We start from the raw sequence: 24247 nt of genomic DNA, 5'->3' as shown, positions 1-24247 counted from the left end.
CTGTTCCTTTACCTCTACTTTCCTTTCCGGCCGTTCTATCTGTGCGGTGGTAGACGGTCACTGTTCTTCCACTAAACCTATCAACAGTGGTGTTCCACAGGGTTCTGTCCTATCACCCACTCTCTTCCTGTTATTCATCAATGATCTTCTTTCCATAACAAACTGTCCTGTCCACTCATACGCCGACGACTCCACTCTGCATTATGCAACTTCTTTCAGAAGAAGGCCATCCCAACAGGAAGTACACGACTCCAGACTGGAGGCTGCAGAACGCTTAACCTCAGACCTTGCTATCATTTCCGATTGGGGTAAAAGGAACCTTGTGTCCTTCAATGACTCAAAAACTCAATTACTCCACCTATCAACTCGACACAATCTTCCAAACACCTCTCCCCAATTCTTCGACAACACTCAGCTGTCACCTTCTTCAACACTAGATATCCTCGGTCTATCCTTAGCGCAAAATCTCAACTGGAAACTTCATATCTCCTCTCTCGCTAAATCAGCTTCCTCGAGGTTGGGCGTTCTGTATTGTTTCCGCCAGTTCTTCTCACCCGCACAGTTGCTATCCATACACAGGGGCCTTGTCCGCCCTCGTATGGAGTATGCATCTCACACAGCTCTTCTGGACAGAGTGGAGTCTAACGGCCATAGTGTTAGACTTCCCCATTCCCATCCCATCCCCATCCCTTACCCATGGCCATAACCCGTAGTGTAAAGCGTCCCCACGTGGTTGGGGTTGCTTTACGTTACCCCTTACGGGAGCGGACGGGGTGGGAAAAGTGTTGACTCTGCGGGGTAGAGTGCAGGACATCTTCATCTTTTCCTTCGTATATTTCATGAGTAAATAGTGTTCTATTTGTTATTATAGAAGGACATATATTGAAAAGTATCAGAATATTTGTATGACTGATACTATATCGCGAACTTTTCTAAAGTTAATATATATTTTTTAGTTTGTAAAGTCTGTGGTGTTTCCATTTGATTGTAAACGTGCAGATATTCCTGAGAATTCATTTACAATTGTCCCTAAGAATGGCAAAAGACGGCAGATTGATGACTAAATATGGCATTATTATGGGAATACTTAACATATACCATAAAAAATGGCATTTCTTGGCCACCACCTTGATTTAAGACAAAAATGCCATAAATGACACGACCTGGCGACCCCGGTGTAGCTGCCCGGGTGTGTGTGACGAATCCTGGATACCAACCTGTCTCATAAATTAACTTACCCGCGTTACTTGTTATTTACTTGTAGATCAACAACGATATTGTTTTGTTTTATGATATATAATGTATATCAATACAATGGTGTGTAAAAAATGCATTATTAATTTTGTTTTCTGTAATTATTGGTTTGAAAGTGCTGCCAACATTATTATGACGTGCGGATTGGTCCCTCATATCTGTCCCGGGGATGGGAAGGTGACGGGGCGGGTTGTCCATACCCCAGTCCCGCGTATGGGGATGGGGACGGAAAGGGAATGGGGAAGACTAACACTATGGCCGTAAGGCTCTTCGTCTCATCAGCTCTCCTCCTCCTACTGATAGTCTTCTACCTCTTAAATTTCGTCGCGATGTTGCCTCTCCTTCTATATTCTATCGCTATTTTCACGCTGACTGCTCTTCTGAACTTGCTAACTGCATGCCTTTCCCCCTCCAACTGCTCTAGATGGTTGAGGAGAGCAAAGTTGTAGGCTTCTTCACCAGGCTGGTCAGTGAAAGAGGATGAAAGCCAAAGCTGGTGGTGAACATTGAAATCTCCCAAGATCCGGAGATTTCAGCGAAGAGAGAGAGAGAGAGAGAGAGAGAGAGAGAGAGAGAGAGAGCACATAGGCGCAACATCCAGCTTTGGATTGAAATTTAGGATAGAGATAGTAAGAGAGAGCAGAGTAGAGATTGCTGTCAGTAGTCTCAGAAACCTGTGTTCGGTGAGGAAGAGAAGGTGAGGTTTAGAGGAGGAGAGATGGTGTTTCACAGAATGGAAATTAGATATAAGACCGCGAATGTTGCAGAAATTGATAAGGAGGAGGTTCAAGGAGTTATCAGGACACCTCTCAAGTCGGCAGCCAGAAGGGGAGTCCTCCCTGGGGAAATGATTTTTTTTCTTATCTTAAAAACCTATTTTGGATGAGAAATATTAAAAAAAAAATCAACCGAAAATGTCACAAAAAAGTAATCGATTTAGTTATAAGATCGGATTAAAAATAAAATCAACTTCGCACAAAAACCTGACCTAATCGAGAGAAACGGGTGTCATTTTCGGATTCAGCGGTGCAAGTTCGTCCTTAATGAATTGAAAAAACTTAGACAACTTAAATTTTTTTGTAACCCAGTGTTATCATTAACTATAATATTAATGATCCTAAAAAGTAATAATCCCACTGATAATAATATAATACTTCCATTACTAATGATTCTAACTACTACTACTACTACCGCTATAACTACTACCGCTACAACTACTACTACTACTACCACGGCGGTTGCTGAGTGGTAGCGTGCTGGGCCCACATTCACCGCATGATGGACGACGCGAGTTCGAATCCCCGCGCTACCACCTCGGATTTTTCAGTCACCGTCGAGTGGCTTAAAACTATCCACATGCTGTCCTGAAGACCACCCCGGACTCTAGAGGAAACCGTCCAAGTGACTCAAGAAGGAGTTCCGGGGGGGCAGCATGAGCCAAGAGAAGATGGCGCCACTATAAACAATTGCCTGCGCCACGACGGACTGGGGCCGACTACCATCCAGGCCCCTCAAGAGAGCCTACCGGTGCTACAGGCGTACACGTAAAAAAAAAAAAAAAAAAAAAAAAAAAAAAAAATACTACTACTATTACTACTAGTAAAACTACTGCCAATACTACTGTTACTACTGCAACAACAACAACAGCTACAACAATTACTACTTCTGAATATTATAATCATACTGATAATACTAAGAAAAAAACATTACTAATACGAATACCAATACTAATAATATTATGTATGATAATAATAGTATTATTAGTAATAGGAGCAGCAACAGTACTAGTCATGGAGGTATAGAGGGTGGAGAGGCCGTGAGGCGCTCGGGCTGATGCCAGCGAACTGTCAGTCGCGCCATCTTTTTGTAGGGCTCGGCAGCGACTGCCGGGTGGTGATGAAACACGTCATGGAAGTATTTCGCTACGTTGGAATGCATGTTTGTCCCTTGTCTAAGAGGTGGGGTTGGGGTGAGGTCACATAGTTAATAGGGAGAGTCAGGTCTGCTTATGGGTTGGGCTATGATGACTCAGGTCGAGAAAAACCGAGGTCAGGGTGAGGACAGATAAGGGGTGTCAGGTCTTGACCCAAGTCGATCCACACATACTCTCTGTCTATAATTCAGTCGAGCTCTGGTGCAGCGAGAGTAATAAAGGCAGAAGTGTCGCTCCGTGTGTGGTCTGGAATTTACTACCTGTGATTCATTTGGGTGCAATGAACAAGCGAACAAAAATCTGATCCATCCATTACTTTTCACCAGTAAGTTATATTCATTTTCATATCTAATGTTCAAGCTAGCGTGAATAACTTTTATAAACAAGACTGATGCGCAGGACAAATGCACATTGATTATTTGATCAAAGTGTTAGCAACATCTCTCTGACAAGATCGTTGGCTATATAGCAGGATTTGTCAGCTTAAAACCTAAGAGATCTTTAAAGTGTGAGTCGTGCTGCAATACTTTATTTACCCAACATCGGGATGCAACTCACTGATTTATCTCAGTTGAAAATAAAGGCCACCTATCTTGTCCATCCAGAGATGTTGCCATTTGTCTTGTGTGTGAAAGAAAATTCAGAGAGAAAGTTTTACAGTATAGTGACCAACCATATGCAAAGTTGTCAACACATGCTTGGCACAACATTGTAACACTTGTACTGTCTGAGTTCCAGGAGAGGGCTGCCTTCTCCAGCCTGGCACAACACATGTTAGACAGTGATCCGTTCACTAATCATCTTGTGTTACTGATCAAGGCTGTAGGCGAGACCTGTCTGCAGGTCAGGTACAGATATGCAACCAGACAGTTTACTGCACGACTAATATCCCTTAAAGGCGCCAAAAGTAGAGCCAGGATGAATAAATTAGTACTATTTAGTGGAATGTGATTGTGTATAATATATAATATCTAGTCTGAAGGACCTGTTGGCATGCAATATATGGGTAGCAGTAACACTGTAGTTTCATTTCACACGCCAGCATATCATAAGTAGGTATAAACAGTGTAAAATGGGGTAAAAAAAAAGTGCTACTGAAATGAGAGCCCCTACAACAATATGGCGGACGGGGGAGAGCGGTGGGCTCACCCGAGACAGTACTGGCCGCGCGCCTCACAGCCACTCCACCCTTAATACCTCCATGGTACTAGTAGTAGTAGTAGTAGTAATAGCAGTAGTAGTAGTAGGAGTAGTAGAGGTGGTGGTGGTAGTAGTAGTAGTAGTAGTAGTAGTAGTAGCAGCAGCAGTAATAGTAGTAGTAGTGGTGGTAGTAGTAGTAGTAGTAGCAGCGGTAGCAGTAATAGTAGTAGTAGTAGTAGTAGTAGTAGTAGTAGTAGTAGTAGTAGTAGTAATATAAACAATAGTAGTAGTAGTAGTAGTAGTAGTAGTAGTAGTAGTAGTAATAAAAGCAATAGTAGTAGAGATAGTAGTAGTAGTAGTAGTAGTAGTAGTAGTAGTAGTAGTAGTAGTAGTAGTAGCAGTCTTGGAGGAAGAATACAAGTAGAGGGCATGACGTCACAAAAGTGAAGCAGGCTTGGCCTTGGCTTTGCTCCGCCCAAAATATTGCCCGGCTTGGCCGGACGCGCGACACCCACACACTTTAACATTTCGCCTTCATGCCGGCCTGCTCTACCTTTGGTAGACAAAATGATATTAATTTTGTGGTGAAACATTACATAGGAGGCGAGAAAACTGAGCTTGAAAAAGAGCGACACAAAAGAATGCGAATGATTCCTTGATGGAAATTTCAAGGAAATCATCTGTAATTCATCTCCCATGTCTTTTACACACAAACAGGTCACATTTCTGGAATGTAGAGGTCTTTGGGTACTACCAGAAGTACAATGAACACAGTTATTTTGCAAAACATGTAAAATAAGAGTGTAAACCTGTCGACTCAATCCACGGGCACTCATTTGCCTGACAACGTTAATTCTCATTCTCTCATTCTTATTCTCACATTCTAATTCTCTCCCATTCTTATTCTCTTAGTCTCATTATCTCTCTCATTCTCTCTCTCTCTCTCTCTCTCTCTCTCTCTCTCTCTCTCTCTCATTCTCTCTTTCTCTCTCATTCTCATTCTCATTCTCATTTTCTATCATTCTCATTCTCTTATTCTCATTCTCTCTCATTCTTATTCTTATTCTCTCTCTCTCTCTCTCTCTCTCTCTCTCACACACACACACACACACACACACACACACACACACGCACGTGAGTTATCTTCTATTATTTATTCCACTTTTGTAAGTATTTTTTCATCTCTGGTGATCAAGCCATCTCCACCACTCCACAACTATTTATCTCCCTAAAAACATGTAATCAACCCCTCTCAGTAATTTGTGCCTAGCCTGTAAGTTGCATTTTCTCCATTTACTGGTTAATATACCTCTAACAATGACATGCATGATTGTGTAACACGGTTGGTTGACGTCGAGTCAAATATAGACTATTATTTGCGTATATGTAAATTTTTCTCCTTCCTGCCCCAATACTTCCTTCTGTTTTCTCGTAGTGAGTTTTGATCACATCTGAGACGCTCTACATATCTATAAGGCTGTACATCCTTCTGCATCAAAAGTAAGGCCATGATCAATATATAATGAATGTTATACAGAGGAAGTGTGAGGGATCAAGGCGGGTGTGGAACATTTCTTCTCAGCTACGGAATAAAGACAAGGAAATGCTAGTGTTTTCTCTATGAAAACCTATACATACATCCTTAGTGCATATACTGCAGCAGTTGAATAACTAAAAACATATGATATGTGGAAGAAATAAGGCAGACAAGCTCATTTACTCCGACGATCTGGGAGCGAGAAATCCAATGTTTTCGAGTGAAGAGCTGCCAGAGGGTCCTTCCGAACATCTCCATGCAGGCCCACTTCCCATACTAAGTACATCATCAAGCTCCGGACGTTCTAGGCGTCCCCTTGATCTTTTCCACGATGAATTGACTCTTACAAAAACAATGCGGTGAGTAGTGTCGACTTCTAGCTAACGTGCCATACCCGTATATCAAGAGTTGTTTGTTGTTCACGGTCTTAGGCAGAAGGCTTCAAGTCAGTCTCGGGGAGTAATCACATATTTGACACATAGGGGTTCCACCAATATCTCATGCCCAGGCGCTTATTACCAAAGAAGTCAATTCCTTTCTAGTTCTCTATCTAATGCCCATTTCTCACATCTATAGAGGATGATAGGAAGCATAAGCTACTTGAGGATCAGGATTTTTGTTCTTCTGAGCAAGTATCGACGACGTCATAAACTTGTGCTAATCAACTGCATAATACCGCTTAGGGTTTCTTAGAATGATGAAATGTAATTCTGCACTATGCTACGAAGCCATGTGAAATTTGCCAAGTTATTAGTGTCCTTGCCACATACATGAGCATAATATATTCCTTAATCTAGTAAGATATAAGGTAAGCCTCTAAACTCCTGTACCTTTCTCTTGGTCCAGGAGACCCGAAGTCCAAGGGGCTTCGGGTCATCGTGCATTGCCTCAGAAGACATCTGCAGCAACTCTGCTGCATCATTGGCAAAATCAAAGTCAGTGACTTTGGTGTTGTCAACAGACGATCCAAAATGGCTTTGGGCTACAACCCTATTTAATATCCAATCTATGCTACAGTGTGTGGAAAAGTGATAGGTCAAAGACTGTTCCGTGTGAACAGAACTTACTTTACTGTTGAGAACTGGACACACAGTTACTGCACTTCACAAAAAAGTTTGTTGGAAGTTAGCTAAGTAACACAAGGCCATACAATATGTTGTTAGTGGGAGTCATACCTTGGTCCGAGACGCCCGACAGCCAAAGGGCATACGCCCGTCCGCGTATTTACCATCTGCCTACATAAAAGTCCCCCTGGTCCGAGGCCCTCCCCCTCCCCCCCACGCATGACATCATGATCTAACGGTATAAACCTCGCCAATCACAGCGCTACTACAGGCACCAAAGGGATGGTTTTACTACACACGTACGGGTTATTGTTGGACAATCCTTGGTTATTATAATAAAGGCTTCAACATCTTGTTTAAATTTATGATAATCATATTGAATGTATTTAGCGATATATATATAGATATATATATATATATATATATATATATATATATATATATATATATATATATATATATATATATATATATATATATATATATATATATATATATATATATATATATATATATATATATATATATATATATATATATATATATATATATATATATATATATATATATATATATATATATATATATATATATATATATATATATATATATATATATATATATAATAGAAGAAACATTAATATTGATATATAATCATTTTTACGCATGGGTTCCCTGAGACATAACTTTTATAATGGTTCTACAAGGGTGAAGAGGTTGAGGAATGCTGGTATACATGGACAAGGGCCTCCGCCTTGGGTGAGCTGCCTTCCTCCTATAGAGATGCTTTTGCCCACAACCAGTCCCGATGCATCGCCATTGTACACCATAATGTAACCCTGACAGATGATACTTGTGTCCCTATTACTCTAGATGAGCTTTTTTGTGCTGTTAAACCTGACAAGTCGACTGTCCCTGGTCAGGATGGCTTAACCTATGATGTCCTTTACGCCCTCCTTGCCCTGCAGAAATACCCTATCCTTGATTTATTTAATATATCACATTCTTCTAATCTTTTGCCTCCTTCCTGGAAGTCCGCTTTCATTGTACCCATACCTAAAATTGAGGGCACTTTTCGTCCCATTACTCTTACCAGTTGTGTATGCAAGACAATGGAAAGGGTCATCTTACAATGTTTCATTTATAAGGTGGATGTTGAAACTAATTGTGATTAGAATGGGTTAATCAACAACAGCAGAATCAAAGGCGTATAGTTACCTTTAAAACTCCTCCCTAAACTCCTATCCGGAACTTAGCAAATTTGGATTTTTTGGGGCGGAAAAGATTTAGAATTATTGGACAACACATAATTGATACATTTAGCTATTCATCTCTTATCATTTCCATGATTTTTAGGCGCCGGATGTTTCCGATAGTTGGAGTGTTACATCCCGCAGACTTACTCGCCCAGGGAACTCGCGGAGCATACTTCGGAGATCCGTAAAAGGTTATTATATCGCACTAAAGAGGCTGAGGGCGTGGTTTACAGGAGATTGGAGTGCATAGAAGTCTGACATGAGTTATGAGTGGTTCTGCGAGCCTTCGATCTGAGCTACGTGTACGCAAAATCGGATGTTTTGTGTTTCGAGGCACAAAAATATTTTATTGTAAACGTGCGTAAGTTGGGGTTTTCAACATATATTATAAACATACGTAACTAGAAGTAGATAACACACACACACACACACACACACACACACACACACACACACACACACACACACACACACACACATACATACATACATGCATACACATACACACACATACATATATATATATATATATATATATATATATATATATATATATATATATATATATATATATATATATATATATATATATATATATATATATATATATATATATATATATATATATATATATAACAATTTTAGGCACTTTATTCACTCGAGGCGATTTACGAGTTACTAAAATACGTGTTTTATGTTACTTAATATATAATTATTTCTTATACGATAAAACACTTATACTGTTGAGGTTTTGTTCGTCTATGAAGTCCCTAGGGGCCTCATGAAGGACACGAGCAAAGTCGGGAGTTTGCAAAATATTCTTTGCACGGCGAGACATCCTCCCTGTACTGCGGTCACGTCAGGAAAGGGGCCCGTACCCTCGGGATCCCTAGAAGCTTGGTGGGGGGTGAGGGTCAGTGACGGGGAGGGGTAAAGGTATGAAAAATGTCCTGACAAAGTATGAAAAGCCTCCCAGTCAAAATATGGCCACGGCGATTTTTCTAAATCACCGCCGTAAGGAGAGGAGTAGGGCAGGGATGTACAATGTCTCCTGATCTGTTTAACCTATATGGGGAGATGGTATTGCGGGAGCTGCAGGGGCTTGAGGGAGTCAAAATTGGAGGTTACAACATCAACCATATTAGGTACGCAGATGATACAGTACTGGTGACGGACTCTGCAAAGAAGTTGCAACATCTGTTGGATGTGACGGTGAGGGCGAGCGAGGAGAGAGGGTTGACTGTTAATGGGAAAGACCAAGGTGTTGGTGGTATCTAAGCCAAATGCACCCAGAATGGGAATAGAGGTGAGAGGAAGAAGAATAGAGCAGGTGTTAAAGTTTTCTTATTTAGGGAGCTTGATAACAGAAGACTGCAGATGTGAAAAGGAAATTAGAATGGGAATTGGCATTGCAAAGAGTGCATTTACGAGGATGAAGGTTTATCTGACGAATAGAAATTTGTGATGACAACAAAAAGAAGACGACAAATGAGATTTCTCGGACATATGATGAGAAGGAATGAGATGGAGGCTGTGGTGTTGACTGGGATGGTGGAAGGCAGAAGAGCAAGAGGAAGACAGAGAGAGGAATTTATGGATGGTGTGACGAGAGTGGCAGGAGGACATCTTAAGCCTGCTGAGTTGTTGCAACTAACAAGAGACAGAACCAGGACTCCATAGTTGCCGAAGTCCTGGTGGATACGGCACGTCGGTAAGGTAAAGTAAGGTAAATATATGGCGTTGGCACACAGCGTGCGCCTATCCACCGCAGTAAACATACGGCGCTAGCACTCTGGGGGTTAGTCTTTGAACGTCATCTCCAGCTATATGGGTATTGGTTACTCATTCCAGGCGTGGAAACTGCTCATGGGGTTGTTTCTGTACGAGACAATCCTGAGTGGAGAAGATCAAAGGCACGCTCACGTAAATCACAGCTGGATCAAGTCGAGGGAGTAGATATGGAGACATCTACCGAAACGGGCGCAATGCAATCCCGGTGAAGTATATACGGGAAGCGAAGAGGGTGCTGCAAGCCGTCCAAAGACCCTTCATGTGTCCTCACTTTCTGTTTCTCTTACTTCCCACACGCACACCACTTCTTAAAAAAAAATGGCTAGTCTATATAATGCCTCGGAGTACCCGTATGGAGGGGGAGGGGGCACAAATGACCCCAGAGCGGACTCAACTTTCGGCCCTCGACCCAAGAGGTATCTTGATACCTCTTCTAATTTTCTCTTCATTAACTTCTGCAACATTCGTGGTCTTCGCTCTAATTTTCATTCCGTGGAACACCATCTCTCCTCCTCTAAACCTCACCTTCTCTTCCTCACCAAACCTGTGTTCCCTCTTACTATCTCTATCCTAAGTTTCAATTCAGTGCTTGTTGTTGCGTCTACGTACGCAACGACATCACTTGCTCTCGTGCTAACGACCTTGACTCTTCAGAATTCTCCACCATATGGCTAAAACTTCATTGTCATTATATTACTAAATACATCTGTGCTGTTTATCTCTCACCTAACTCTACTAATTATGTAAAATTCTTTGACTACTTGAACTCTAAAGTGCAGCACATCTTGACCCACTTTCCCTTCGCTGAAATCTCCATCTTAGGAGATTTCAATGTTCACCACCAGCTTTGACTTTCATTCTCTTTCACTGACCAGCCTGGTGAACAAGCCTACAACATTGGTATCCTCAATGATCTAGAGCAGTTAGTTCAGCACCCTACACGTATTCCCGACCGTCTTGGAGACAGGCCCAACATACTAGCCCTCTTCCTTACCTCTAACCCTTCTGCTTACTGTCAAACTGTTCTCTCCGTTGGGCTCCTCCGATAACAACCTTATTTCTGTATCATGTTCTTTCACTCATGTACAGCCTCTGGACCCACCGAAGAGGCGATGCTCCTGGCCTTTTGCTTCAGCCCGGTGGGACAACCTGAGGATGTACTTTTCCGATTTTCCGTGAAATGATTGGAATGGTTACTGCTTCCAGGAGAAAGACTCCTCTGTGTGTGCCCAGCGCATCACAGAGGTGATTGTCTCTGGAATGGAGGCACACATTCCACGTTCTTTCTCTCTTCCTCATGCTAAAAAGCCTTGGTTTAATCACGCTTGTACTCGTGCTATCAAAGATAGAGAGGCAGCTTAAAAAAAGGTACCAGAGCCTTCACACTCCTGCTAACCATGATCATTACATTTCTACCATATTATCATGCCAAATCTATTCTTCGAGTTACCAAAAGCTCTTTCATCCATAGTAAATGTCAAAACCTTGCTTTTTCTAATTATTCTAGAGACTTCTGGCACCAAGCCTAAAATATCTCCTCCAATTTCACTTCTACATCTTTCCCTTCTCTCCTTAACCCTGACGGCAGCACCGCCGTTTCATCTATCTTTAAGGCTGAACTCTTCTCTCAAACTTTCTGAAAAAAAACTCCACTCTAGACGAATCTGGGCATATTTCTCCTACTTATCCCCCCTCTGACTCCTTTATGCCTGTTATTAAGATTCTTAAGAATGATGTTTTCTATGCCCTCTCTGATCTCTACTCTCAAAAGGCTTATGGACCTGATGGAGTGCCTCCTATTGTCTTTAAAAACTGCTTCCGTGCTGACACCCTGCTTGGTCAAACTCCTTCGCCTCTGCCCATCAACATCAACCTTTCCTTCCTGCTGGAATTAAGCCTTAATACAGCCTGTGCCTAAGAAGGGTGACCGTTCCAATCCCTCAAACTACCGCCCTATAGCTTTACTTTCCTGTCTATCTAAAGCTTTTTAATCAATCCTTAACCGAAAGGTTAAAAAAAGCACCTTTCCATTTCTGATCTTCTATCGGATCGCCAGTATAGGTTCCGCAAGTGGCGTTCTACTGGCGATCTTCTTGCTCTCTTAACTGACTCCTGGTCATCCTCTCTTAGCCGTTTCGGTGAAAATTTCTCAGTTGCGCTAGACATATCGAAAGCTTTCGGTCGAGTCTGGAACAACTCTTCGCTTTCTAAAATGCCCTCACATGGTTGCTATCCTTCTCTCTGTTCCTTTATCTCCAGTTTCCTTTCCGGTTGATCTGTCTCTGCTGTGGTAGACGGTCACTGTTCTTCCCCTTAACCTATCAACAGTGGTGTCTCACAGGGTTCAGTCCTATCCCCCACTCTCTTCCTGTTATTCATCAATGATCTTCTTTCTATAACAAACTGTCCTATCCACTCATACGCTGACGACTCCACTCTGCCTTATTCAACTTCTTTCAACAGAAGACCCTCACAACAGGAATTGCAAGACTCCAGCTGCAGAACGCTTAACCTCAGACCTTGCTATCATTTTCTATTGGGGTAAAAGGAACCTTGTGTTCTTCAGTGCCTCAAAAACTCAATTTCTCCACCCATCAACTCGACACAATCTTCCAAATACCTATCCCCTCTTTTTTGACAACACTCAGCTGTCACCTTCTTCTACATTAAACATGCTCGGTCTATCCTTAGCTCAAAATCTCAACTGGAAACTTCACATCTCCTCTCTTACTAAATCAGCTTCCTCGAGGTTGGGCGTTCTGTATTATTTTCGTCAGTTCTTATTCCCCGCACAGATGCTTTCCATATATAAGGGCCTTGTCCGCCTTAGTATGGAGTAACCATCTCAAGTGTGGGGGGGCTCCACTTAAACAGCTCTCCTGGACAGAGTGGAAGCTAATGCTTTTCGTCTCATCAGCTCCCTTCCTCATACTGACAGGGGGAAAGTCATTTTTACGGTCGTGTTCGGACATTTTGATCTCCTGTGGGCGTAATTTTTCGTCTAGACTAATGATTCTTTTACAGTTTAAACACTAGACTGTGAGGTACCCCTGATATAATTTTCATAAAAATTGATTTATTTTTTATTTTTTAAGTTTTACACATGCTCAAAAAATTCTTATTCACGGAAAACTATTCAAAGTAAAGGAATATCCTTTATATGAGATTTAAATGACACCCAAAGGAACAATACTGCATATTATCATTTGTATATCGCAAATAATAAGTGCACAAAACAAAATCAATTCAAGCGGTAATTTTTTCTGTAAAAACTACCGAAAAAAAAAAAACACAGATCCTACAAACTTCGACATTAACGAATTTCAATATGCAGTTTTGTAAATAATTTATTTTCTGAGTATTATGCTGCAAAAAAAAAAAAAAAAAAAATCGTCCCAATACAAGTCGAGATGTATAATTCTTTACATTAAAATTTTCATTTTGAGAAAAACGCACTTTTATGTTTAGGTGACAATGTACGGTACAGAGATGTTTTCTAGCACAACACAACTATGTCTCGTTCCTTATCTTACTCTTCTGATAATGTTCAAAAGGTCAGATTTCCAAGAAAGCTCTTTCAGGTCATCTCAGGTCACTTCTACGGGGAGGGTGTGCTCACAATTGATTTAACTCGCAGTAGATTTAGGCACCTGGTCCCCTTTTGTCTCTTATAATACATGTAGGAATGCACAATGTATTCTAAAAGACAATATATTACTCCCTCAGAGGGGAGGGTATCATTGGGCGCCACCCTACTCATTCATTGTCGCCAGGTTTATGCATCAAAGCCACCTGGCTGATAATTTGCAGACTCGCGGCTTTTTCTTTCATTTCTCTTCTTTTTTGGTTGGTGTGGAGAAATCCTGGCTTTATCCATTTGTTTTTTTGTTGTTGTTGCCTCAGGAGTTGAAGGGAAGCCTATATAGGCAATGTATCTATTTGCCTCATATCCCAAGTTGTGCTCAAGTATTATGAGCTGAGACATAAATCTTACCCTTTTTAGGCCAGCAAACTTTGCTTTATTTTGATGTAGCCACAGCTTTCCGCTTCCCCATAGTGTCTGAAAATCCACTGGAAGACGGAATAAGCAGGCCAAGGAGAAACGCACATGTGAGGGCGGAGCGTGTGTACCATCCCGCGCCACAAAATCAATACTCTGCCTCCCCGCTACTCACTCACTCTTCTCGCGTGGAGATGTGGAGAGACTATCATTCAGTACCATAATTACATATAATCACGAAAAAAATCGGAAAAAGAGGATGCAAATAGAAGATACACAAAGAGAAGTGACAGTATATATGTTTAAATCCCCCGTGCGTAGGGTAGTAGGTATTTAATTAAAGGGCACCATGACGCTCTAACGCTTGGGGGTGCGGCACAGTACCTCCGCACGAGCCGCGCTAGTTCATATGGAAATTTAAAAAAAAATTGTTTTTTCAACCGTAAAAATGACTTTCCACCTTAAATTTCTCCACCATGTTGTATCTCTATATATCTTCTATTGATATTTTGATGCTGACTGCTCTTCTGAACTTGCTAACTGCATGCCTACCCCCTCCTGCGGCCCCGCTGCACACGACTTTTTATTCAAGCTCATCCCTGTACTGTCCAAACCTCTTATGGAAGAGTTAACCAGTATCTCCATTCTTTCATCCTCTTCACTGGTAAATTCTGGAACTGCCTTCCTTCGTCTGTATTTCCTCCTGCCTATGAATTGACCTCTTTCAAGAAGAGTGTATCAAGACACCTCTCCATTCAAAATTGACCTCTTTTGGCCACTCTATACTTTTTGTTTTTTGATAGTAACAGTTAGCGGGTTTTTTTTTCTACATTCTCCTTTTCTTGCCCTTGAGTTCCTCTCTGTGCTGTTAAAAAAAAAATAAAAATAAAAAAAACGATCCTTCCGAGACGGGCTTGGAAAGGAATGGTTAGGTGCGTGGAGGCTAGCTCGGTGGGAACGTTGGTATCGGAGGCGGTGGGTGAGTGATGTAACTCAACGCCTGGTATATGCTCCCTGTTACTTAGTATTTTGTCCCCTTCTTCCACAATAAACATTCTTCTTAACTCTCTTTCTACATCAGCTGCATGCCTGCACCCATCCCACAGCCCCGATGCAAAAAACTTTATGCTCTAGCTCATACCTATGCTATCCCAGCAGTTGACTAGCATCTTCATTCCTTCATGAGTTTCACTTGTAAACTTTTGTTACAACCTTCCTTTGTCTGTAATTCATCCTGCCTAGGATTTGAACTCTATCAAGGGAGGAGTATCAAAATATCTCTCCATATAGAAGCAGTGTATAATGTTTTTTTTCTTTGTTATATCCCTTGAGATGTTTCCTTTACAGTACAAAAAGTGTTACTGTATAATTAAAAAAATTCTGACATCAACATTTCACATCATAGAAGAAATCTGATCTTCACATGACTCGAGAACTCAGGAGTTGTAACGTTCTTCTTCACATTATCATTTGTATCAATGTTCTTGCATATATATATATATATATATATATATATATATATATATATATATATATATATATATATATATATATATATATATATATATATATATATATATATATATATATATATATATATATATATATATATATATATATATATATATATATATATATATATATATATATATATATATATATATATATATATATATATATATATATATATATATATATATATATATATATATATATAGCAGCTTTTTTATTATTGTTTCCTTTTTTTATGCCCTTGAGCTGTCTCCTTTGTTGTAAATATATATATTTGTATATATATATATATATATATATATATATATATATATATATATATATATATATATATATATATATATATATATATATATATATATATATATATATATATATATATATATATATATATATATATATATATATATATATATATATATATATATACACTGCTAGGTTTATTTTATATGCTAGATCCCAATGAAGTGTTATATCACAATATGGTGCTGTTATCCGCCTCATTATTTGTTTAGTAATGTTGAACGTTAAATATGATTTCATGGGGTAGCTGATTACTATCAGGATATCAGTAATGTTATCACTGACGTAATCAATTCAATTTAATATGAATATAATACATGAATAGAGGGAGTGAGGAAAAAGAAAATTTGCTTAAGGGGAAAATGGAGGAAGGGAAAATTTAAGTGATTCATAAAACGAAAAAAAAAGAGAAAAAAAGAGTAAAAGAAACGAGAGGAGTTGGAGGAAGAGGAGGAGGAGGAGGAGGAGGAGGTGGAGGAAGAGGAGGAAAGAATACGTTTACCAATGTTTTCCACATTAACGGAGTCAGTCATCACCGTTTCATTCAGCGGCGTTCACAGAAAATGGGACAAGATTGCCGCTTTCAACACTTTATTCCGCCGCCCAATTCTTTTCATTACCGGTCCTCGGTTAAACAGCCATTATACACACACACCTGCGGCACGTGGCTAATGGAGCTGAAGAGATACTATGGAATTGTGGAGAGCGTGGTGGCAGCGTGGGATGAAGGGGCTGCTTGGGGGCGTGAGGAGGGCTGTGACATAAATATTGAGGCAACAGAGCCACCGGCACCAGTCCAGAACCAGCTCCTCTCCCGTCCGTTCTCCTTACCTTATCTATATACCTACCTACCTGCAGAGTAAGTATTTGCTCTCTCTCTCTCTCTCTCTCTCTCTCTCTCTCTCTCTCTCTCTCTCTCTCTCTCTCTCTCTCTCTCTCTCTGAAAGCAAAGCAAAGCAACGCAACGCAAAGTTAACAAAGGGCAGCGAGAAGAAGCCACAGGTATTTGCCAATTTTCAAAACGGACGGTGCTCTTAACTCCTGTAAATCATCTGTCTCTGCCCTGTCAGTATTAACGTCATCCTATTCTCCCTTGCCTTTACTTTGCCCTTTGACTCCCTTCTTTTATTCACAAAGCCAGTCACAACTTCCCTAACGCAGTGTCTCCTCAGCAGGATGCGTACTGCCGTGGTCTTTGCTGCTGTGGTAATGGTGACCCTCGTCGCTTTCCTCACACAGGGGATCACTGCTCAGGAGTTCAGTATTCCCGACCGAGAGGTGTGTGTGTGTGTAAGTGTGTGTGTGTGTGTGTGTGTGTGTGTGTGTGTGTGTGTGTGTTTTGTGTTTGTGTTTGTTTGTGTGTGTGTGTGTGTGTGTGTGTGTGTGTGTGTGTGTGTTTTGTGTTTGTGTTTGTTTGTGTGTGTGTGTGTGTGTGTGTGTGTGTGTGTGTGTGTGTAAATACACAAGCGTTTCATAACTCGTGTTTTCCGCTTGCTCCTTGGCCCATATCTACATTTTGTGCACAAAGTCGCTTCAGCCAGTCAAGCAATCACCCTACCTTAGGTCAGGCAAAGGCCACCTAATAAGGTCACTGCCATTAAATCTTATACTTTTTTTCCAGGATTGGTGAAAATACTTTTATATAAATGACTTGTATATTGTCATTATTACCATAATAATAACCTAGATTTGTGTTTTCTGTAATAGTTTAATGATGCTGGCTTCAATGTCGACATCTAAAGTCCTTGGCAGGTCTATCAAGATTTTTATTCCTTATTAGCTTAATGAAATGTTTTATTATTATATAGTCACTTGCTTATTCAGCTTATTTTTCGCCATTTCTCACTTTTCTATATACGCCCTGACAAATGACGCAATTGAAAATTTCTTTTTCTTAACGCCAGAACCAATTTAGTGTTCTTTGTAGAGAAAAAAAAAATGGAAAACAGTACAGCTATGTTCTTCTATGGCTGATGATACCGCAGAATTACCTCAAAACAAATCACATTCGTCGTAATGAAGGAAAATAATGGAAGGCGTTGGCCGTGAGGTCAGCGCGCGGTCGAGGTGATCCCGAAGAACCAGGTTCAAGTCTCAAGGCAAGCTGTTGACAATTATTTACAACCAACGCTGAGGTGGGGAAGATTATCAACATCATCAATTAACCTTAAATTCAGCGATTTCGGTAGGATGAGCTCCAGGGGTAGTATTTACTAAGCAAGTCATGTAATAATATCGCAAATTGAAATTAAAAAAAATCCCCGCTCCTATTTTAGGCTAAGGGAGTCCACCAGAAGCTGAGGAGTAACCGACCCGTCCTAAAACGGAATCTGTTCCAGCCATTCCACTAATTGCTGCCATTCTTAAGTAATTATTACGAGTTTTCGAAGGGGAGGAAGTCCCTTCCTAGAGATGTCGAGAGGGAGATTGGAAATCACCATAGGATGTCAGGTTTGATTAAGTACATTTGCATAAATGTAACATACTCCAAACTTGCTCCTCCATTCGATCACCTTATCCGCTGTTAGGGGATCTTCATCAACCATAACCTGCGGGAGTTATCAACTAAGCGTGTGTCAGTATTGACTTGAATGGCTGAAACTGCTTTCAGACTAGAGAGGATGGGTCGTTGTAGGTTCCAAGCAGCCAGTTACACTTTCAAAAGCTGAACCTCTACGTTGCGTGCTGGCTATTGGAGGTCAATGAAAAGGGTAGGCTAAGGTAAAAAATATTTCATATGGGAATATGCACCATTCCAAGGCAGCCCATTGTAATCGGCCAATTAACTAACGCCAGGGGTTCGTTGCCCGCCGACACTACCTTTGACCGTTCCTACGTATGGCCCCACTGAAGTTACCCTTCCCATTTTAAGCTACTCTAAGCAAGGTTTATCAATTTGCCCCATACATGAGTTACGTGGGCGTGCCCTTTGTTTCCCCCAATCAGGGTTGTTTCGTACAAAAAACAACCCTGTGAGAAGGATCGACGTCCGGTGTTGTGTCCGTAGCTATCCCTTACACGGAGCTCTGTTCGCATTTTTTTACAAACAAGAGGCGGACCCCTATATACACGGATCCGTTTACACCTCTGATCGTGCGTATGTGAATGTCCCGCCAGTGTTTTCAACCACGGGAGGGATATTATTCTATTGTCCATATTATTCTTTAATAGGAAAAGCATTCATGAATCCAATAGAGCTCTGTGAATTGAAGGGCTGTGATTCACGGTTAAATTTACTGTAAATAGCATTTTACTAATTTCAAAACAAAACTACTATGATTTCTTGGATGCTTGTAAAATTTGGTGGATAATGTCCATTCAACAAAAAATATCGTAAAGTGCCTATTTCAACCCTTAATTTGGCCAGTCTTTCCCATTAATCTGCAGCTATGTTATCTGGGTACACCTGCGTACAACTTTCTTTATCAACAAGTCTTTGTTTGTAAACATTCGCTTTTGAGCATGCGCAATTCGCGCAAGGACAGCTCCGTACAAGGGGGTAGCTACGTACACAACACCGGGAGGTGTGCCACATGCCCATGTAGTCGGAGTTGGCGTTCCCGGACTAAGCTGGTAACATGCTAAGATTCAATTTCACGGAGAAGACACTAGTTTGACAAGAAGTCATTCCAGCGATGCCCTATGATCTTGCAAAGGCACTTGGTACCAAAGGCTTCAAGATGCTTCTCCATGTCACTATTCAGAGTCCATATCTCACACCCATACATCAAGGGGACCATCCCCTGTAACTTCCGAAAACTTCGAAGATATCACTATTTGAGAAAATATTACCAAGGACTCCTTCCTCATTTCTCCATACTCTGTGAAAATTTCAGGTGTCTACGACGAAATTTTCCCTGTCAAAAAAAAGTATCAAGGGTACTCGTATCTGAGTAGTCCTCCCTCCTCATACCCCAGTTTTCTATTTTACGGCTTTTTTATACCATTACACACGCTATAGGCTTTTGTTTGCTTCGTTTTTGTGATGCTTTTCTAAAAAAATATATCACTGATCCTGATATGGCATTGTCCCTTGACGAGAGTGCTTACTTGTGTGCTGCCCCCCCCCTAGGGCAATGTCTGAGAAAACGGCCGTATTCTCAAAACTAAGTTTTTGGTATTTGAAGACACACTCCTCACTTAGTTCCTAATCTATGATAAAAGTGATAATATCATATGAAAGCTAAGGAAAAGACAAAGTTTTCGTCCGTAAAACATTTATGATTTCTCTTTCAGTCATGATTTTTTTTCTCTCCGTAAAGGGGCGAAAAAAAAAGTCTTTGCGGTATTTTTTTTTCATGAAAATGATGATACATTGTCCAAATGTTTTACGAACAAATTGTAGCATTGGGTATACATATTTTGTGGACCAGCAGTCAAAGGGGTACTACCGAAAATAAAGGAGGAGTGTTTCATAGAATCATGACGTTATTTCGAAGAAAAAAATGTTTTCTCAAAACCCATTCTTCCAAATTTCACCAAACTTTCAGATTCTTAAATTTACTATATAACAATAATAGGTATAAGAAAACATTCTGAGGAGCTGAAAAAGGTTCGCATTCATGAATAACAGGCGGAGCGTCTCCCTAAGACAGGGAACACCAGCCACTTAAAGATTCGAATCTTTGTCAGCCTGCATAGATATCGCCAACGCCATATATTCGTATTGAGCGAGTCCATAGCACCATGAACCAGGTCAATCAGTCGAGTGACTTCCTGGCAAAACCCACCATTTTTATGTGCTACGCTACCAAGGTATGTGAAAAATTTAATGACCTCAGTGTCCTAATCACATGCATGAGCGGACTGAAATGTGTCATCCAGTAAGTCTTCAAACGACTGTACCTTAGTTTGGTCCAGGAGACCTTCATGTCAAGTATCTTCGGCTCCTCATACAGCACTGTGAGAGCATCACCTGGATCTCCAGCTATTGCGCGAGAAGTACAGCATCACCAGCAGAAACAAGGTTAGTGATTTTGAGGATACCAACAGATTCTCTGCAACGACTTTGATCAAAAATAATTTTCCATAATACCCTGTCCATAGAAACACTGCGAAGTGATGGAGCACGGGCGCCCCATGCCTCACTCCTGAATTAACGGGGAAGTCGACACCACCTATTCTACACCTCAAAGCTCTCTCAGTTTCAGAGCAAAAGCCATTCATTATGTCAGTAGCCCTTACACGAATCCAACGAACCACAGAATGTCCCAGAGTATCTCACGATGCACTGATTCAAATGCCTTCATGAGATCAACTTAGGCTTCAAATAGCCCTTCATGAAACTCAGGTCAGTGTTCCACAAGGACGCAAAGTGCTAGGATCCAGTCAATTATTTATTTTTCGAGGGGGAACCCAGATTGCTCAGGTCGCTGAAACTTTACTCGATGGAATCAAATTCGTATCTATAGTTAAGAGAATACTTCGCAGGCACACTGAGCAGTGTAATACCATTAAAAGATGCAATCCTGTCGATCCCCTTTCCCTTTCCAGATAGGGACCACTTTGTCAGTCAGGAGAAATGGCACCGGACTACTAGACGGCAAACAGTACCAAATCCAACCCATGGGTCATAGCTTCACCCGCAACCTTCAGTATATCCGCGCTGATATTACAGATTGTATCTGTCTTTCAACTTCCTCACACACTGTCCCTTCTCTGCCTGAGAGGGTGAAGTATTGTCTAATGGTGGATCAGCAGCAGCCATCTCCAAATTAGACAGAGGAAGCTGTCCGCTTGGGGGCTTCTGCCGTGTACAGCTGCCTAAAGTTCTCAATCCAATGAACCAGTTACCCATCAGTATCTGATACTATATCTTTTTACTTTTTTTCTTTACAGCAAAGGAAACAGTTCAAGGGCAAAAGAAAAAGTAAACGATAATGAAAAAAAGCCCGCCAATCACTAATCCTAAAAAAAAAAAGAAGAGGTCAGAGGAGTGGCCGAAAGAGAGGTCAATTTCGGGAGGAGAGGTGTCCTGATGCTTTCCTCTTAAAAGAGTTCAATTCGTAGGCAGGAAAAAAATACAGATGAAGGAAGATTGTTCCAGAGTTTACCAGCGTGATAAATGAAAGGGAGAAGATGCTGGTTAACTCTTGCGTACTGGATTTGGACAGTATAAGGATGAGCTTGAGTAGAAATTCGTGTGCAGCGGGACCGCGGGAAGAGGGGAGTCCTGCAGTTAGCAAGATTTAAGGAGAGGCAACATGGCGGTGGAATTTAAGAGGAGGGGAGTTGATGATGAAAAGAGCCTTAGACTACTCTGTCCAAGAGAGCAGTGTGAGTGGAGCCCCCTCACACGTGAGATGCATACTCCATACGAGGGCGGACAAGGCCCCTGTACATGGATAGCAACTGTGCGGGGGGAAAAGAACTGTCGGAGACGATACAGAACGCCCAACCTTGAGGAAGCTGGTTTAGTGAGAGAAGAGATGTGAATTGTAGATAGTAATCGTCTGAGATGTCGATTTGTAGCGGAGTTTTTTTAAAGCTTGGAAGGCAGGTCTAAAGTCGTTTCCATGGAACAAAAAACTCGACTTATCAGTGGGACCTCTGATCTTTCTCTCCTTATCCCTCCTCAAGAGTTGTAATCATCCATGACAGAGTCTTGTATCGGTCCGACTCCCCAGCTAGCCTAGTTCCATGATTCTTTTTCTATATTAAAGGCAACTCCTCTCTTAGGCTTCGGACGCTCTCCAACACACTCCTCGGCAGCTTTGGGAGTTTCACGTTTAAAGGTTTCCCACAACTCCTCACGGTCCTCTACAATATCCAGCACCTTAATTCGATTTGACACTGCTACTGCATATCGCTCAGAACGCGCCTTCTTCCTCAGTTGCTCATGATGAACCCCCTTTTTCCCGGAAGATTGCATCATGAAATTTTCTTGGACCAGATAAATGTACTCAGTTTTGCAAGAAAAAGTTGGATCGGTCACATAGAACTCAGTACTCCGGAAAGCCCTACAGTTCTGAAGGATCCACTAACGAGGAAGAAAACCCAACACTTCTGAAGGATCCCATAACTATTACTAGCTAGGGTGTGATCGATCTCCTTTGCCACACCGCCCACATTGTTATATCAAATCAAGCGGAGAGGCTTGGGTTTCTGGACTTTCCAAGTTCAAGAGGAGTGAACTGTTTATGTTTCTGGTGCCAGAGGCATGGAACGCCAACACTTAACTCGTAACCGACTCTCTATGTGCATGTCGTTGCTGTTGCGTCGGCCAAGAAAATGAGTCTCACGTGTTGAGAACAGAGTCGAGTTTGGCAAGCGCCTGCCTTTCTCTTCACGTTCACACATCTTGGTAGGGACGTATGCTGCAGTAAGAGATACTAATCCCAAGGTATACTTCAAGCTCATCAGCATCATACCCTCATCAACCGAAGTAACGCCAAACTCAGATGACTGCAATCGGCTAGAAACATATATAGCTTCTATTAGACAAACACCCTCGCTCTGGACTGACTAGTAGTAGGTATAGTCCCCACTACTGGTCTCTCCATTAGCAGGTTTCCTCGTCTCAGAGAGCCACACTATGTCTACTTTCAACTTCTGAGTTCAGTTGACAAATGGGGTAGTCGATGAGCCTTTGAGAGCCTAGGGATGTTCCAGGTACCGACACGGAAAACCCGGCGGAGGTCAATCCCTGGCTTTATTGGTGAGCTGTGGCAGTGCCACCATCGACTGATTACATTTTCGCAAATGTTGAATCTCACCATTTATAAAATATTTGTTAGGGACGAGTAATAAAATGGCCGCCCAGGAGCAAGTCATACTCTTACACCCTGACATGATCCACAAGCACTTCACACCTTGTGTAATGTGCCTGTGCCAGTCGACCTCTTGTTGGACCTGTATACACTATTTTCACCTAACCTCTTTGCACTTACAGGCCGTGGCAACCCTGGCGGCACATATCTGGAAGGTGGCTCGTGCTTCGCAGGGGACCACCGTGGGTCTTCCTCACAAGCGCAACTCGGAGCTCATTAACTCGCTGCTCGGGATCAACAAGATGATGAATGAGGCTGGCCGCCGGTGATCCCCGACTAATGCTGCTAGCCACACAAGAAATGATGTTCCTACTAATGAATCTGCATGTTGAAGTGATGTGTATCACATTTCTAATGTAGCACCTCTCATCGCACTCACTAGATCACCAATAAACATTACACTACGTACTAAAAATTGAGATTCACGTAATCTATCCATCCATCAACAACCTCGTACTTCTCGTTGGCTTCCTTCTTCTGCTCCTCCCTTCCCTTTTCGTCCGGATTTTCTCCTCCTCTTTCATCTCCTCCTCCTCCTCCTCCTCCTCCTTCTCCTCCTATATTCCTCTTCCTCCTTCTCTTCCTCCTCCTCCTCCTCCTCCTCCTCCGAAGTGACCCCGACCTCAATCGCGACTGTGAAGTTGGTGAGAAAATTAATCGTTGCGATCACCACTTAATCCGTTTTAAT

General features: G+C 41.5%; 1 protein-coding gene across 1 annotated transcript; it reads left to right on the top strand.

Moving 5' to 3' along the window:
• Positions 1-16531: 16531 nt before the first annotated feature.
• On the top strand, positions 16532-23968 carry LOC126992465 (pigment-dispersing hormone 2 peptides-like). The gene is made up of 3 exons (XM_050851481.1): positions 16532-16649; positions 16963-17068; positions 23682-23968. Exons 2-3 carry the CDS (start codon positions 16967-16969, stop codon positions 23826-23828), a joined length of 249 nt encoding a protein of 82 aa, XP_050707438.1. The 5' UTR covers positions 16532-16649; positions 16963-16966; the 3' UTR covers positions 23829-23968.
• Positions 23969-24247: the final 279 nt, after the last annotated feature.

This window comes from Eriocheir sinensis, chromosome 1, assembly GCF_024679095.1.
Source record: "Eriocheir sinensis breed Jianghai 21 chromosome 1, ASM2467909v1, whole genome shotgun sequence".
Taxonomy (NCBI): Eukaryota; Metazoa; Arthropoda; class Malacostraca; order Decapoda; family Varunidae; genus Eriocheir; species Eriocheir sinensis.
The sequence above is the reverse complement of the archived record's forward strand: the minus strand, read 5'-3'. Positions and strand labels throughout refer to the sequence as shown.